At 37.9% G+C, this 18286-nt stretch overlaps 1 protein-coding gene across 2 annotated transcripts in view; it reads right to left on the bottom strand.

Moving 5' to 3' along the window:
• Nucleotides 1-18286, bottom strand: part of LOC133521825 (sodium-independent sulfate anion transporter-like) — a 58030-nt gene that overhangs the window by 19144 nt on the left and 20600 nt on the right. For both annotated transcript variants that reach the window (XM_061856909.1, XM_061856910.1), the window contains exons 2-3: nucleotides 15862-16020; nucleotides 5975-6241 (exon numbers count right to left, since the gene is read on the bottom strand). In XM_061856909.1, the coding sequence (XP_061712893.1) occupies nucleotides 5975-6241; nucleotides 15862-16020 (426 nt within the window). The remainder of the gene's footprint in view (nucleotides 1-5974; nucleotides 6242-15861; nucleotides 16021-18286) is intronic.

Below are 18286 nucleotides of genomic sequence, written 5' to 3'. Positions count from 1 at the left end.
GTATTGCTGTTTAGACAACGGGTTTGGTGACTGTGGAGGCCGATGCGTGAGCGACGACTTCCCACATTTTTGGCAGAGAAAGCTCATGCCACCTGAGGTTCCAGTCCCGATTTGCTTTCTGCGACACCTTCTGCTATCTAACGTAGTAAACCAGGCTTGGTCGCATAGCTTTCGTCGTTTTGTCGTCTTTATAAATGCTTTATAAAACGGTATCTAGAAAGGGGTAGTCTATCTGTAGATCTCAAGATTTTTATGATTTACGTGATCGGATATCATTGTGGTTTAAAAATGGATCTATTATATTATATTATGTATAATATTAGCAAAACCAAGGCTGATTCTAACGAAAGATAAAAATGAAATTGTTGCGGTGCGATATATAATGGAACGTACAGTACGTTCATTTATACATACAATAATATAATATATAAAACTATTTATTTTAAAATTAAAGCATATGTACAGATGATTACTATAACTAGCTTATATCTAAAATAGGCCCTTGAGGCATTGTACCAAGGATGCTGGCGGCATTTCCTCGTTGTATCGCAATACTGATACGTTTGTGCGAGGAAGCCGCCAGCTCTTCGGTCACCAGTTACGTAATAATATATTAGATCCATTTTTAAACCACAATGATATGCACCATACCACATGTCCCCGATTGTACGTAACGTACAATCGAGGACATTCGCGGTGAACCACCTTAAGGGTGAAAATCTTTTAAACGTCTAGGCGGTGAGGCGATAACACAAAAGTGATGACCAATAGTATGGCACTTAAAAAAAGTGGGTGTCGAAAAAAAGGTTAGCTCAGGTAAAGTTTATTGTAGTCCATTGTCCTTGTGACGGCCGGCATTTGCAAACTAAGATTAGGAATCCTATATGCATCCTAATTTGTTATCTTTATGGGAAGGCGAAGTTAAGCCTAAACAACAACAACTATTAAACTGTAATTACTACTTATTGTTTGTCACATTACCTGCTTTTACCCTTTTCATTATTAAGATAAAGTATTCTAAATGCATCGTATTTGGTTACCTCTATGAGAGGCGGAGTACACTCGCTCGTAAGGATCGAGGCAAAAAAATCTGAACTGGTTCACCGCGAATGTCCCCGATTGTACTTTATGAGGTTACTGAAATGAATCTGTTACTGTACCATACTATTTGAAATACTTTTAAACATAAAATGTTTGAGAATTCTTCCAGTGACACAGAGGCCGTTATCGATTTTAGTCGCAAAAATGTCAATGTGAGAGATTTAGCGCATGAAATTGTACACCTTTTGTTAATTATTAAAAATAACAAGTCTTGTTATCTTTCATTATAATAAATCATTTTTTTGAAAACAGACTCACTTTTTAGGGTTCCGTAGCCAAATGGCAAAAAACGGAACCCTTATAGATTCGTCATGTCCGTCTGTCTGTCCGATTATGTCAAAGCCACTTTTTTCCGAAATTATAAGAGCTATACTGTTCAAACTTGGTAAGTAGATGTATTCTATGAACCCGCATTAAGATTTTTACACAAAAATAGAAAAAAATCAATAAATTTTGGGGGTTCCCCATACTTAGAACTGAAACTCAAAAAAACTTTTTTCATCAAACTCATACGTGTATGGATAGGTCTTTAAAAATGATATTGAGGTTTCTAATTTTTTTTTTCTAAACTGAATAGTTTGCGCGAGAGATACTTCCAAAGTGAAAAAATGTGTGTCCCCCCCCCCTGTAACTTCTAAAATAACAGAATGAAAAATCTAAAAAAAAAATATGATATACATTACGGTGCAAACTTCCACCGAAAATTGGTTTGAACGAGATCTAGTAAGTAGTTTTTTTAATACGTCATAAAATTAAAAAAAAAATTTTTATCAAACCCATACTATACATAAAAAACTACTTATTATTTTTTTATTTTTTAATACGGTACGGAACCCTTCATGGGCGAGACCGACTCGCACTTGGCCGCTTTTTTAGTAATGTTTTTTTTTTTCCTGATGGACATTTAGGTAAAAGCAGTGATTTTGTCGATCTTATTTGTAAATATCGTAAAGTTTGGACTGCTAAAAATGGTAATTTTGTATTACACAGATCCTGTACTTCAACTTTAATAAACTAAATTTTTGTTATTATAAATTGAAGTAGTGTAAATGAAAGTTAGACGAAATCAATTTTCTCCAGAAATTACTTCAAAACAAGTGACAATTTCTCTGAAAATTGACTTAATTTCAACGTAATTTTGATACTTAAACAATCTACAATATTTGTTGAAACTGTTCTTATACATCATTTTGTATAATTTACTACCATAATTTTTTGATTAATTTTTAAAAACTATCCCTTCTCGTCACCTATTACCGGGGACGCACGCTTGCGACCTCATTTATGAAAAGGCAAGATGAAGAAACGTGCTAATAAACCAATACTTGTTATTTAGATATTACGTAACAAAAGGTGTACAATTTCAACGACTAAATCTATCAATTTAAAATTTTTGCTCTAAAATCGTTACCGGGCTCTTAAGTTTATAAAATACTGATATATACCTATTCATATGAAGTTACCATCCCAAACTTTTACGTTTTAGAATAGAACGTTATAAGTAGTAAAGCATGCTAGTATTAATTTACATATATTTAAGACGATTAGTCACGTTTATTAACGGTTTCCCTAAACATTACGAAACGGTATAAGAAACAATAGTACAACAGGCAAAACAACTTTCCAAGGTTTGTGTTAACATTGGAAAGTTTTGTCACGAGTAACAGGAAGACATAGCATGACAATGTGACAATTAATGTGTGGACAACAGAGGTTTGTCGGTTGGTGATGCAGCGGCTAGTGTATTCGCAATGTGCACGACTAGCGACTGTCACGCTGCCTAGCATCTGCAAATCTAGGGGAAAACGTTAGTTCACTACATCTTATAAAACAAATAACTACTGAACGGATTTTCATACGACTTTCATCTATCAATAGAGTGATTCTTGAGGAAGGTTTAGGTATATAACTTGTTCAGGTTTTGTGTAAATTGGTTGAAATATGACGATGTTGTCGGAAAAGATTACGCTGGCTAGGAGCTTTAATCGAAAACGCTGCCTAATCCGCTTGAGCTATCAACACAATGTATTAACAACACAATGTATGGTGGGCTTATTGTCTCTCTTCCATGGGTCTACAAAAAAGTCTGCGATGGTGTATGTCTATCTGTTAAGGATTACTTATTGTACCCATTCTTAACTTCTAGAAAAACATCACATAGTATGTGGCATTTGAAAAGTTATTTACATGGATACAGTATTAATAATTATCAAATTAAATACGTTAGTTATATTAGCATTTCACACAGATTACAATGGTCCCTTACACCATACAATTTCAATGAATATTTCAGGAGTAATCGTAAATTCAAGTTCCATTTCGAGCCATAATAACTTGTACGAAATGTTAAAGACACAATCCTTGGTTACTTCCTTAGTTCCAAATTTCATCACCTTATGCGCTGCGATCGCTTTACGTACCCCCACCATGCACTTCGCACGTAGCCAATAGAAGACTGACAACCTCCGTACGATGTATTGTGCCTTATAATTGCTGTAGACGCTCTTTAGGACTGAGGCGTAGATCTATGAGCGGAGATGTACGGGAATCAACCGAGAGCATTCAGAATCAGCATTGCACAGCACAGACTTTTATTTTGCTTCAAAACTTCTACTATATACTTTCCTCAAAACTAATTGACGAGTCAGGTTATAATGCCGTCTTTTTCACTCTTGGTTGACCCTAACAAGGGCCATTCTCTTAGGATGAAACACTAAAGTGTGTAATTTTGAAATGGTTACACATTTGACCAAAAAACTTACTCCTTTTCAAAGTAGGTCAAAAAATAATACACGAACTTGGACATGAATAATGTTGTTAATAGGTAGGCTGGGTTTTTTACTATCTACTCGTAAAAATAAGTACATTTATTATACCATGCGTACGTTTAATAAAAACCCAACAGATGGCGCTGTATCGTCGTTACAGAAGTCCTACATCGCGCTGTTAAGATTTTTCTCGCTTTAATGACCCTGGGCCAGTTACTATTAGAGATTGATACATTCTAGGATGTATTAGTTAGGTACTATTATTGGGTAGGTACTATCAAGTACAACCTAATTTAGTAATTTTTTTTATATAAGCGACCACTTATACTACTCAAATAGTTTAAGTGGTCGTGGAAAATTCCTCTGTCATTGCGGCGCCCTAACTAATTAGCCAACCACTACAAAGCAAAGGGAGGGTTATGATTTTGACCGGGATATATATATGTAGATATTGCATGCATGTGTTTACGTTCAAATGTTCCCTCATGATTTCAAAAGTATCTACTTACAATTTGACAAATGAGGTGTCATTCGAATCGTCTTGACTGTAAGATAGATAGATAATCCGTTTATTTGTTTGCCACAATACACACAGGAAATACAAATAATAAAATGACAAAAAGAAGAACAGATAATACAAAATTAAACGAGAGATATACACATTTGTACAGAAGAAAAAAGAAAAAAAATACATTGAATTAATACTGTTCCATACATATAGGAAATGTTGTGTGCGTCGCAGCAAAACAAAAGGGTTCTGGCTCAGTATTACGCTTCACCCTATGGGAGAGGCACTGATATTCTGCCAGGACCAGATCACGTCAACCAAGATACAGTGTAAAATATGCAATATTCAAGGTTAGTACATACCTAAATACTTACCTTGTTAATAAAACTAGTGACATAGCAGCATGCTTAAGTAATACGTAGTGTCAAGTGTAATTATAACAGGAAATTGATATTTTTTACATAACGAATTACTAAGACCAGATAAAATAATGTAAGTTGGTTAGGGCGACCGCTAGCTGGCGTGCTTGCACGGAGCGGGTGTAGAATGAGCTGCGCTAACTGGCGCGGACGCGTGCGACGGATTTTACCTACAATGGGAATGGGACCCGCGTGCGTGCACCTGCTGCTCCGTGCACCCGCGCCGGCGCTCGGACGCCCTTAGGGCCTCCGCTAGCTGGCGCGGGTGCACGGAGCGGACGAGCGGGTTAATGAAAAATAGTATGAGCAACGCTAACTGAAGCGGACGCGTGCGGCGGATTTCACCTACAAATAGCACCCGCGTGCTGCGCATGCGGCGGGCATCCGCGTCAGCTAGCGGAGGCCCTTAGAGGCTAATGTGACGATTGTGATGTCATATTAGAAAACGGAGTATCGGAAGGCTCGGCCGGGACCCGGACCGTTCTAATCCTTTATTAATACTTATAAAGTCGGGCCGATCCCGACGTATTTTGACGTACAGTCACGTTTAAAAAATTCCGATACGGATATTACGGACCAAGTGCCAAAAATTATAATATTGCCCACATATTAAGGTATTTTTGATGAAGCGCTGGTGGCCTAGCGGTAAGAGCGTGCGACTTTTAATCCGGGGGTCGCGGGTTCAAACCCCGGCTCGTACCAAATGAGTTTTTCGGGACTTATGTACGAAAAGTCATTTGATAATATTTACCAGTCGCTTTTCGGTGAAGAAAAACATCGTGAGGAAACCGGACTAATCCCAATAAGGCCTAGTTTACCCTCTGAGTTGGAAGGTCAGATGGCAGTCGCTTTCGTAAAAAATAGACCTACGCCAATTCTGGGGATGAGTTGTCAAGCGGACCCAGGCTCTATGAGCCGTGGCAAAATGCCGGGACGGAAGAAGATATTAAGGTATTTTTGGCACTTTTGGAGTTGCAGGCTATAGGCTACGGAGACTGCTTACCACAGAAAATAGGGGTTGGTCTGCTTACCATCAGGCGAGCCGTTTTTTGTTTGCCACCAACGTAGTATTAAAAAAAGCAGATTTGACAAATCTATCCTTTTATTATATGAGAATACGTCAAGGCACGCGTCGTGAATGACATGATCTATAGAGGCGCAAAGGAATTTAAACTCACCTAACTGCAGTATCCCCATAATCAGCTCCACGCATCCTGACAGGAACGCCAGCAGCACAGCGAACTCCGGTCCCAGACCGTGCAGGTTCTCCCTCGTCAAGATGGCCGCGATGGCTGTGGGGCCGATGGCAGAGTCCTTCACGGAGCCGAACACGGTGTACACGAAGCACGCCATGAAGGAGGAGTAGAGGCCGTACTGTGGTGGGAGGCCTGCCACGCCGGCGTACGCGATGGCTTGCGGGATTACTGTGAGGCCGACCGTTATGCCTGAGGAAAGAAGTGGTCGTGAGCTCGGTTGTAGATGTACAGTCAACCAATTTGAATCCTAGGCCACTATAGAACCATGTCGCTTGAAACACTCTATACATGACATGCATCACTCAATAAGCACTGTCGTAGAAGTCATTATGACATGGTTCTACGGTGGCCTAGGAATCAAATTGGTTGACCGTACCTTTTCGTATGAGTGTCGATAATCGTAAAATAAAACTAAAAAATGCGGTCCAGATCCTAACCAAACACAGACGAAAATAAGTATGAGAATCACGGTTTTGGTTTGAGATTCGAGGTTATATTTTCAACCCTCAAGTCATTAAAACTGTATTATTAAGAGGAAAGGGGACGATCGATTCTCCATACAAACGTAGTCCTCATTTTCCTCCCTGGATTATGGAAAATATTTTTACAGAATTTTATGTATTTTAGTCATAGCCATTTTTAATTATTTTAAAGTTAGGAGCGAAAATCAGGTTTCATACAAAATTGTAAATGCTCCTAACTAGTGTTAGCCGAACGTTAATTGCAATTGGTCAATTGCAATGTTTAATTTGTAATGGTTAGTGGTCAATTGCATTAACGTGTCGGCCAACACTGCTTCCAACTCTTATAATATTGAAAAAAAATCGATAAAAATCAAACAGTCGGGCATAACTATGATTAAAATACATTGAATTGTGTAAACATAATTTTCAATAATGTGAATATCCAGAGGCAAATAGGGACTACGTTTATATTAATTTACATTTTATATAACAGCAATGGTTTTAGATTACTTCCAGGGTGTTTTTTTAATGAATACAGATTAATGGCAGTAGGTGCTTGACGTCAATATCCTGAATAATTGACCTTTTAGCGCTGTATGCTGTATTGTGCGGCACGCGCTGGGACCGCCACAATGGGCTCAATTCATGTCTGCACTGCTACTGATATCGGCTCGATAGGTAATAGATATATTAACAGTATACATACCTACTTGAACTTGACATCTATATCTTGACTTACTACCTTTTACGTCCTATTAGCGCTGTATTGTGACGCACGCGCTAGGACCGCCACAATGGGCTCAGAGGTCTGCGCCGCTTCCGATATCGGCTTGATCCGATGCACTCATCATAACCACATAATACAGAGAGAAAGAAGATCCAGTTCTGGTTGACGTAACTGGTGACCGAAGAGCTGGCAGCTTCCTCGCACTACGAGGAAATGTCGTCAGCATCCTTGGTACAATGCCTCAAGGGCCTATTTTAGATATAAACTAGTTATAGTAATCCTCTGTATATGGACAAGTGATAGAGAGACACAAAGCGTTCTCGTATCGCAAATGACTGTCACCTTGGCTAAGCACACTGGGGGACGACGACTTCTGCCAAATAGTATGTACGTACGTACCACAAAAGTTCATATTTCCACCACGACGTGCGTTGGCGTCGCTTTTGTATTTCCCAGCAACTTAGCACATAGCCTGTCGCGACGAACGCGAGCCTCAACAAAATAGCAGGTAAGTCTATGCCTTAAACAGATTTAATTGTTTATACTGGTAACACTGACAGAACATAAAAAAGGTTTGAACGTATCTTTGTCAGTAGGAGGTAGAAGAGACTTTTCCCCGATGGAACAATGTTCGTAGGGGGAATCAGTTGGACAGAATAAAAGAAAGATCTGCGGGTGTAAATCGGTGAGTGTTAGAAATATAGTTTCATCATTATTTAGATGAGAGAGATGAAGGGATTACTAAGAACGAGAATTAGAATAGAAGCAGCCAAGAATAAGTCAAATGGTTGTGTGTGGACAGGGTCGGGCTATAAGGGGAGTTGTGGAGGCCCGCGGCGGAGAAAGAATCTCCGCCAAACAATCAGAATAGAATATAGATGGTATTAGAATTTAGATCAGAATATAAATCTAGAAATCACTTCATCTCTTACTCTTTAGTACTATGTTGTATATGTTCAGAAGTATCTTGTCGTTATGTCTTGTTTCTACTCAGGCATGGTTTCATACTAGAGTAATAAAGAATATTTACTCTGGTTGGCAACGTTACATAGATATAGACGTCACGACATAGCCCATTGTGTCACGTGTGCCGGATCAGTGACAATAGACTCAGAAATTTCCGTTATTGGTTCAATCCGATACGTTATTCAATTGCGACGGCCATTCAAAATTAGCAAGCAAATTCGACACGCACCAGCACATGGCAATACAGATGGTGAATCACAATGCGTGCTAATTCAATTGAATTAATACCGGTTGTTAAATTATAGGTGAGTGTACTTAATACAGTCGATCTATCTCTAAACTCTAACTTTCGAAACAAGGTTATAAAAAAAGTATGTAAAAATATGAAAAAATCAAGACGATAAAACTGGGCACTGTAACACATAATTGCGACCTAGGGAGCATTTTCTATATATAAAAAACCTAACTAAATTAAATAAAAATAAAATAACTATAGATTATCGTTAGCAAGAAAAATAATTGAACCTATGACGTAAATCAAAGGTTGATCTGAGCCCCTAGTGTAAATTTATTCGATAGCGAAACGTGACGTACGCGTTTGCGTTAAGTCTCATTTAGTATGGGATTTAGAAACAGCGCGCCAAGCGGGACGTTTTGGAAACTCAAAATCCCATACAAAATCCGACTTAACACAAACGCGTACGTCGCGTTACGCAATCGAATAAATTTACACTAGGCGTACTGAATGTCGTATTAAAATGAGAGTGTAACTTCCATTGTATGGTGGTGGCTAAGTTTGTGTGAGCCTTAAGAGGAAAGGGGACGACCAGTTCTCCATACAATCGTAGTCCCCATTTTCCCCTCTGGATATTGACATTATTTATTTATTTATTTATTGTTCGGAGAACCAACAGCTATAAATTGTACAATAGTTATATATATAGATAACAAAGAGCCAATTATAGGTTCCCACCGGTAGCAACAGGTTAACAGATAATTGGTGGTTAGCACTAGATTTTTTTTTTATTATTTAGAATTTTTTACATATTTTGATGTATAGCTATGTCCCTACGTTTGACTTTTATTAAAAAAAAATTAACATTACAACTCAAAAACAACTGAACGGGTTTTCACCAATCAATATTGATACTTGAGAAAGGTTTAGGTGTACAATTTGTTTGTATAACCTGGCGAAGCCGGGGCTGGTCGCTAATTACTGTATTAGGAGCGAAAAACAGATGTCATACATTTTTTTAAATGCTTTTTAACTTTTATAATAATTACACCCTACTCATAGTGTTGTGTTCCTGCCGGTGAGTAAGGTTGCCAGAGCTCAACGAGGGGCGGGAGGGCGTTAGGGTCGGCAACGCGCATGTAACTCCTCTGGAGTTGCAGGCGTCCATAGGCTACGGATACTGCTTACCATCAGGCGGGCCGTATGCTTGTTTGCCACCGACGTAGTATAAAAAAAAAAATTCGAAAAAACAAACATAGGGGCACAGATCTGTGCTTGATATACAACAAATTGTTTCAAAATATGTTCAATAATTTTAATATCAATTATATATTGTATGAAAAACGCGATTTCGCACGAGTCGTCCACGTTATTAATATTACCCGTCCATCCGTTATTACGGTATTCATTAGTACCTACTTTCAATGACAATAATTAGATAATTACTTATCGTTACCTGGTTTGGTTGTGTATCTCAACAATGTAGCATCTTAGTAATAGGGTTGTTTCCATCTACAAATTTTAGGGCAGAATTGTATCCCAATAAATTCTTTTGGATTATAAGAACATGTTAAACTACTTTTAGGGGACCTGTAATGACCATTTTTCTGTAAATATTGAATTTAAAATATCTTTCGGCACACGTCACGTGACCAAACTCGAAACGTTATTGAAGATTCTGATGACGTCACAACTCTCGGATTGACACTGTTGACAGTTAGGCGATTAACAACAAATGGCAAATGTCAGTTGATAGTTCGTATCTTCTACGTGTGTATGTAGTTATGTGTCAAACCGTAAGCTGTGACGTCACACAATTTTCAAAGAGCGTTTTGGGCGCGAAAGCATCTGTCAAAATATATTTGTTAATTTAACATATTTAAAGCCGTTTTTAGTATAAAAGTTGAATTTTTGGGCAACTTTTAGTTACTATAGAACGTAATACAAGCGTTTCAAAAAATTGGAAACAACCCTATTGTAAAACATCTAGGACATTGTTTCGACGATCTGGCACGGAAGACGTATTATAGATGTTAATCGATTTCAACGATGATAATCATAATTGAGCAAACCAGTTTTTATCTTCAGTGTAATTATTTAAAGGAGTTTGTGATAGAATTTTAATACAGGTTTAAAACGAGGTTAAGTACAAGAATTTATACTAAATATTTTGTGGAGTGGAAATGGAAAGATTCACGCGCTTCTGATAGGCTTCCTTAGCTCAGTTGGTTAAGGAAGAATAGCTTTTCGAATCTAACTAAATAACGGTAATTTTTATATGAAATTCTATTTCGAGAGAAAACGGTTTCCACTAACTAAATCTTAACCAATCATTTAAAATTTGATGTCGCTTCAGCATAATTCTAAGTTTATAGGTTTCGCTTTTTTGAAAAAAGGAACATCTATAAACATAGTTTTTCACTGTGTCAGTAACTCTTAAGAGCCACCTCACACTAGCGTCTTTTGAGCGTCGGCGTCCTGCCAGCACCCGTGCAACGGCGAGACGCAACGTTCGCGCAGCTTCGACGCAACGTCGGCGCAACTGTGCCGTGTCACTAGCACCGCCTGTTGAGCGTCAGCGTCTCACCAGCGCTCTCACAGCGACAACTCGACGTCTCTAACATCTTTCGAACGTCGGCGGCAGCGTCTCGTTAGCATAGATAGCGTTCTTGCCCTGCATACCACCGCGCCGCTACACACTCAGTTTAAATGTTGCCACCATAGAGAATACACATTAATAAAATCATTGTGCACGCTTTATTTTAGTCTCAACTCGTTGGGCACGTAGCCACGTAACCAAGATGACAATCGTACATTGACAAACGCCAAGCGAAATGAAAAAATGCATCGGGATGACAGTTGATTCGAAGTCACGTGACTTTCCATACATTATTTATGTTTTGATTGTTGTTTTCTATTTATGAACCGGTTAAATCTCCAAACCGTTATCATGTACTTGGCGTAAAACTTTTTTTTTTTTTCATTTATTTTTCAAAGGCACATATACATAATCAATTTTAAAGTTATTCGCCAAACTGCTTATGCGGTTTGTTGGCGAGACAGCGCTCATTTTTTACATTTTTATGCACCTAAAAAGGTACCGTACTTAACCCATTACCGCATATGCAACCTATATACTCGTATATGGCTGATATAATCTTCTACTCTATTGACAGCTATTTGAGTTCAAATTTAAAACTATATTTTTTTATGACACGTTAAGGGATTAAGTTGCTATCATTCTATGCTTACATGCCCTAAATTATACAAGTACATAATATTGACAAGAAGATAGACTATGCAAAAACAACAAGTCTAATAATAATAATAATACACGTTAGCTGAGGTCAAGGTAAATTATCTAAAAGTATTTTTTTTTAATTTGTTCTTTACTTCCATTATGCTATATTTCTTTTTCTCTCTTAACCATTCTATATCATTATATATTTTTGGGACCAAAATTTATCTGTTCTTCTACCATAATAGTTTTTGACAAAATGTTGTAGGTACATATTTCCTTATTCTAATATTCTTTGTTCTATATGTGCTTTTCTTAAACACTTGTAATTTCGGTCCGGGAAAAACCGTTTTTTTTACCGGTTTCCATGAGAACAGTTCTTGTCGAATTAACCGGTTTAAAACAATAAAACCGGTTTCATTCTATGTCGGTGTCTATGTTTACGTGGCACATCACCACGCCGATCAACCGTTGCGTCGCTAGTAGAAAGAACCGGTTTATTTAGGTTACAATAAAGTCATTAAAACGTTCGCGTTCTTATAAAAGTTCGGAGGAAGACCGAAATAAACCGGTATTTACCGGTATTTTAAAGTCCCGGTTCCGAGCCTTGCTAGCCTCCATGGTTAGCTCAATCACCTTTGGTAATGTTACTATTGTGGTATAGGTACAACTTTTGTAACAAAAAATAGTGGGGATCCGTTTAAGGCCATAGGTTTTATGAACAGATTAGAAAAAAATAAAAGAAAATATTTTTTACTCGAAAAAAAAAAATCGCGTAGCCAAAGTGCATATCGTTCACGCTCCGTGGCGAACTAAAAGCAACTGTCACAGTCGCACTAATATGGAAGAGTGATAGAGAGAGATGACTACGCTACGCTACGGAGCGTTAACGATGGTAACGTTAGCTACGCGGCCTGTACCCCTAGTGTAAATAAATTCGGTTTCGAAACGTGACGTACGCGTTTGCGTTTAGTCTCATTTTGTATGGGTTTTTAAACAGCGCGCCAAGCGGGACGTTTTGGAAAGTCAAAAATCTCATACAAAATGACACTTAACGCAAACGCGTACGTCACGTTTCGCTGTCGAAAATATTTACACTAGGGGTACAGGTCGTCCAAGTCGGCCAACCCTCGATACAAGTTCAAAAAAGTTTCGCTTCAAAAAAAAAACTACTTTTTCCTATTCAGTGCCCTTAAACGCCCACTTTTTTTGTTGCACCTTGTACCTATAGAAATTCGTAAATCTTACATTTTGTAGTGTTTTACGTCATCTTTACATTTATAAAAACAAGTGAGTAGGAAATCTGAGTGGCACAGTTTTTATACACACAACCCCAACACACAAAAGGTATATTTTAGCCGCAACTCCTCTTTAGTTACGCTCTTCTGTGCACAGAGGGCGCTGTTACTACGGAGTGGACACAATCAACAGTTTCGCGGTTCGCTGCGCGCTGCACCCACTGTGCAGTTTTTGCTGTGATTGTGACACAGATCGTTTTAATATGCAGTTAGATGATCGCTCTGTGTATGAAAATGGCGGGTATTAGACATTACCATTAGTTACGTGACCGTTGACAGTTGTCAAGTGAAGATGTCATTCCCACATTTTTTGACGTCGTGCGTTGTCATCGCTTCTCTCAGAAATAAGTAGAAATATAGCTGCTTCTTTGACGAATTTAAGACCGAACTATATTGTTTTTAAATATGGGGGTACGTAGTGCCCCCGTCAAGACGAGCTATGCAAAGCACAAGGGCACTACCCAGAGGCGGTGTTAGGCGTGGGCGACGTGGGCCACCGCCTAAGGCCTCGCGTCCGAGGGGCCTCGTGCCTCAAAAAAGTAAAAATATTCGTTCTTTCTTGCGCCACCAGAGGGCTTCGCTAAATGTACCGTGCCCACATAAAATTTTGGTCTTGCCCCGCCACTGGCACTACCTATCTTTTCTCGAATCGTCAAAATATGTGGCTTGGCCGTTTCACTACATGGGCGTAAGGTGAAAAATTTATTCACTATGTTTGTCACACAATATAGTTATGTTAGTTATAAGTTTGTAAAATCCACTATATTATGTTAAATAACTTTGTAAGTTATTTAAATTGTTTTGTATTTGCTACACCCTATTCAGGGTCCATGTGATACCGTAAGAAATGTGTAACTACTACCTAAAAATGTACCATGGAAGCAAGAAATAAATGAATACTGAATACCTCGTGCAGTACCGAAACGGCCAAGCCACATGAACTAAGTTTATGAAGTTAGGGCTTGTAGAGTTAGAAGCTTGGCTGTACATGAGATCTGATAACTTTTTGACAGTGCGAGCCTTTTGGTTTCGCCTTGACAACATTTTACATGAAAATATTTTTGGTGGGATATACAATGTCATTTAAGTTGTTTTTGCAAGTAATTTTAGGAGTAGTACTACTTTTGGTAGGTGTACGATAGTTTTTTCATCGGTACGATAATTTTGACACTTAAGTACGATAATTAACTTTGTGCATATAGTTCGTGTCATCCAGGATGACGCGCAGATTTGTCAAATCTAACCCTTAATAACATGACATTACGAGTCAAGGCAGGCTTCTTCGTGAATGACACGATCTGTAGCGAAAGCAAGGTGTGATACAAATAATGATTATACTTTAATGGTATACTAATGAACTGCATGCCGTGTTAAATATGATGACTATGAAAAAGTAGGAGAAATTGTTTTTACCTACGCGAAAAAACTTCTTGTAGCAGAGTTTTGAACGAATTATCAGTTTTTTTGTTATATCTGACAAAGAATGAATAAACGACGTATTATCATAGGGATTTGATTTGATGATGAGAGCGTTTTCAGACTGCCCGATCCGATATCGGATGTCGGATACGACAATAAAGAATAGTTAAAGAATAGTTAATAGTTTTAATTTTTAATTTTAAACGTATTTATTAATTGATTGCATATTTATTGTTCATGCCATAGTGAACTCCATAGCAGCTGCTTTTCTCGAAGGATCATCCGACATTCGGTATAGGATTGGACTATGTGAAAATGCTCTTAGAGCCACCCCACACTAGCGTCTCCCGAGCGTCAGCGTCTAGTCAACTCTATAACTACTGCTCGACGCAACGTTGGCGCAACTGCGCAGCGACGTCATTTTCCATAGCGCCGACTAGACGCTGATGCTCAAAAGACGCTAGTGTGTGGTGGCCCTTACGGTGGCACTTTCACACTCTATCACTGTAAATTCTGTGCAGACATAGCTTGGTCCTCTAGGTCTCTTTGTCTATCAATTTCACGGATAAACTGCTGCCTGTATTGAATCAGGTGGCATGAAATTTCACCTACATACCGTTCTGGTCAGGTCACGGAGATCGCTTGGTGCTTTTTAGCATATTTTGTTCAGTAAAAACATGGATAAAAACCTAATTGCGAATGCTAAATAATTTAAGATAAAGTTCTTAGGACTTGCATAGAAACAGTAAGCCTTTATAAGACATTTCCCACCAGATTTTGAACTCTAACTCAAAGTGACAGGATAAAATTTTGCTTAATTTCTGATGACCCAAATGTCATATTTTTTGTAATATGTAATTGGTTTTGGCCGAGCATAGCGCATGTAAGAAACATGGCTAGGTAGGGAGGAGTACTCCATTTTCATATGGGTGGCCTCCTGTATATGTATAGTACCATAGAGAAATAAGTTTAGTAAGCTTGAGTGTACTCACCGGCTATAAGGGCTCAGACTACTATATGTACCTAGCGAATATTTCGGCAACCGCTCTATTATGAGCAACCTTCTACGTAATGCTTTAGAGGAGCAAAGCACTCACAAGAAACCAAGTATGAGTGAGTACACCAGTGAAAATAAATAAATAATTTATTTATTCAGACACTCAGTGGTCCACATTTATTAGTGTGTGCGCGTATCTTATAAGCTAGGTTATTTGAATTTGTAAAAAAAAATTAAATAAAAATAAAAACGATTTCTAATTTAAATAATAAACATCCCCAGAATGGGGGTTTATTAATACGGACATCCAATACATTTGCAAAAGATTGTCTAGCCTATCCGCTAACATATTTAGTAAGCTGTTGGGACTAATCTAGATTCAGCTTCTTACGGACATGATTCTTTTGCGCATTATGACGTCTTTTGCGCGTTATAAGTAGACTCCTGTATGTAGTAAGTACTCACCAGCAATGAGATCCGAGACTCCCTTCCGTAGCGAGTACTGCGGCAACCATTCCAGTATGGGCAACCTTCTACGTAATGTTTTAGCGGAGCAGAGCGCCCGCGCGCGTCGCGCCGCGCCGCGTCGCCAATCGCCGTCTGATGGCGGGAACACATTGGATTCTGGAAAAAAATAACAAAGTAAAGTACCTACACAAATTACCTTGAATAGTGTAAGGTTAATTAGGATGAAATCACCAAAAGATGACCGGTTAAGCGACTACCCCAAGTTTAGATTTTTTTTTTACATATTCTGTAACTTATTTTTAACAACATTAATTTTTTTATATGAGTCAGCATATAATTTAGATTTGAATTAATTATTCCAAATAATCATATTGTAATTCAGTATTTTTATAAAAAAAAAATTATATGATGAAATAGGGCAAAATGCCCAGAAGATGAACACGGTGCCCTATCTCTGAACGTTTTGACCTCAAAAGATGAACCAGTATAAAATCAAAATAAAGTACCCTAATATTGAACGACAAGATGCCAATAGATGAACAATTATAGATAGAGTGTAACTTTGCCCCTTTTGTTAAATTCTTACCACAGAGCAATTATAATCGGTAGGGGAAAAATATAGTGTATAAAATCGCAGTTTAAATTATTTGTGCCAGAGAGAGAGAAAAATGCCCTAGGTGGAATTTTGCTCCAAGAAGAAAATATGATCCTCAAATAAATTAAAAAGGACTAACTTCTTACGCAACAACCATGAAAGTATTCCACAGGTTATTGTTCTGCAGTCGTAAACCGATAGTATAACAGCTATACAAACCCAAAAGGTCGTATCTCCGTACAAACATATGTTCTCGTAGCGACATACGATCTTTTGCTTTAGAACTATGTGTAATGTACAATTTATCGTTCTGTTATCATACAGCCTGTTCAAATTGACGCACCTACTTAAACTTGCAGCTCGTGCGTAGTGTATGAGCGTAATACTTTATGTATGTAGCCTACTTAATACGAGGGATATAGCAGGAAAATACGTAAAATAAATTCGAGATCAGGGAACCGATTTTTTAATTTCGTCATTCGAAAATCTGCGGAAAACGGCGAAATACCTATTTTTGAAATACGAGAGATAAAAACTGAGAATCAAGTGATAGTTAGTTAGTTTTCAATTCTGTTTAAGTAGAATTTAAATGCCTAGCAGAGGAAATAGTATACGAAATCGAGCGCTCGAAATTAATAAATCGGCACCTGGAAGTCGACTTGGGCCAATTTTACAAGCTTTTATTTCCTTACTCTGTTAGTATGTATGTAGGGCTGTGTGGGTCAAATCTTAGTTTAGGTTTTTTTACAATATGAATAAAAAAGTAATACAAAAATATATAAACACATTATAAAAAACCTAACCTAGAGTGCCGCCAGCAGCGGGACAGGGCAGACAGGCTGAATATTATTATTATTCTCTTTATTTATCTTGGGTCTTAGGTTAGGCATTTTAGAATATGAATATAAAAGCTGCCCTCAAGTTTCAAATTCTGTGACCACTGCGACGAGCGCTCTGACCTGGTGTGTAGTGAGCCTATGGTCCCGGATTCAAATCCTGGTAAGGGCATTTTATTTGTGCGATGAGCACGGATATTTGTTCCTGAATCATGGGTGTTTTATATGTATTTAAGTATTTAAAAAATATGTATATGTATATTATACATGTAAGTATTTTCTAAATACGCACAACACAAGTCTTATGAGCTTACTGTGGGACTTCCTATAAAATTTACTCCTCCTCCCGCAAAATACCGTATAGATAAAAACATATTTATCTATATAAGTATAACCATAGTAAAAGCTTTGGTTAGTTTGGGACTGGGTCGATCTGTGTAAGATTGTCCTCGAATATTTATTTATTTAGATACGATAAACTTGCATTTTTGCTGCAAATCTGGCCCTCTGAAATTTCATAAACTATCTGGCCCGCGATTAAGAAAGTTTGCCCACTACTGATTTAGACAGACAGATATTTAGTAGATAATAATTGTAATCAAGCCAGGCAATGTTTGGCATGGTGGCCAATGTTGAGGAAGTTTACTTACAGTAGCTGGACAACATTGGCCCACCATTTGATTATACGGCGGATGCTATAAATCGTTATCAAATAATCATTGTTTCTAGATCTAAATCTTCAAGTAATCTAGCCTCACTCTGTTGTGCAGACTTCCTTCCTTTGTCCTGAGCATTTAATTAACTTATTAATAAGATTGAAGAATTGATGACGTCAATAATGATGTCAATAATGTAATTAATTTCAAAGGGACTGTGATTACATCGTGCGATAGACAATGTCAATGATTTTGCCATTTTTGACTTCGCCTGAGTGCCGTGACCTTAGTGTCCGGTCCGTTTTACTAAGTACTTAGTTTGTTGTAGTCACGCT

This window comes from Cydia pomonella, chromosome 10 (genome assembly GCF_033807575.1).
Source record: "Cydia pomonella isolate Wapato2018A chromosome 10, ilCydPomo1, whole genome shotgun sequence".
NCBI lineage: Eukaryota > Metazoa > Arthropoda > Insecta > Lepidoptera > Tortricidae > Cydia > Cydia pomonella.
Note: the sequence above shows the minus strand (reverse complement) of the source record. Positions and strands in the feature narration are given on the sequence as shown.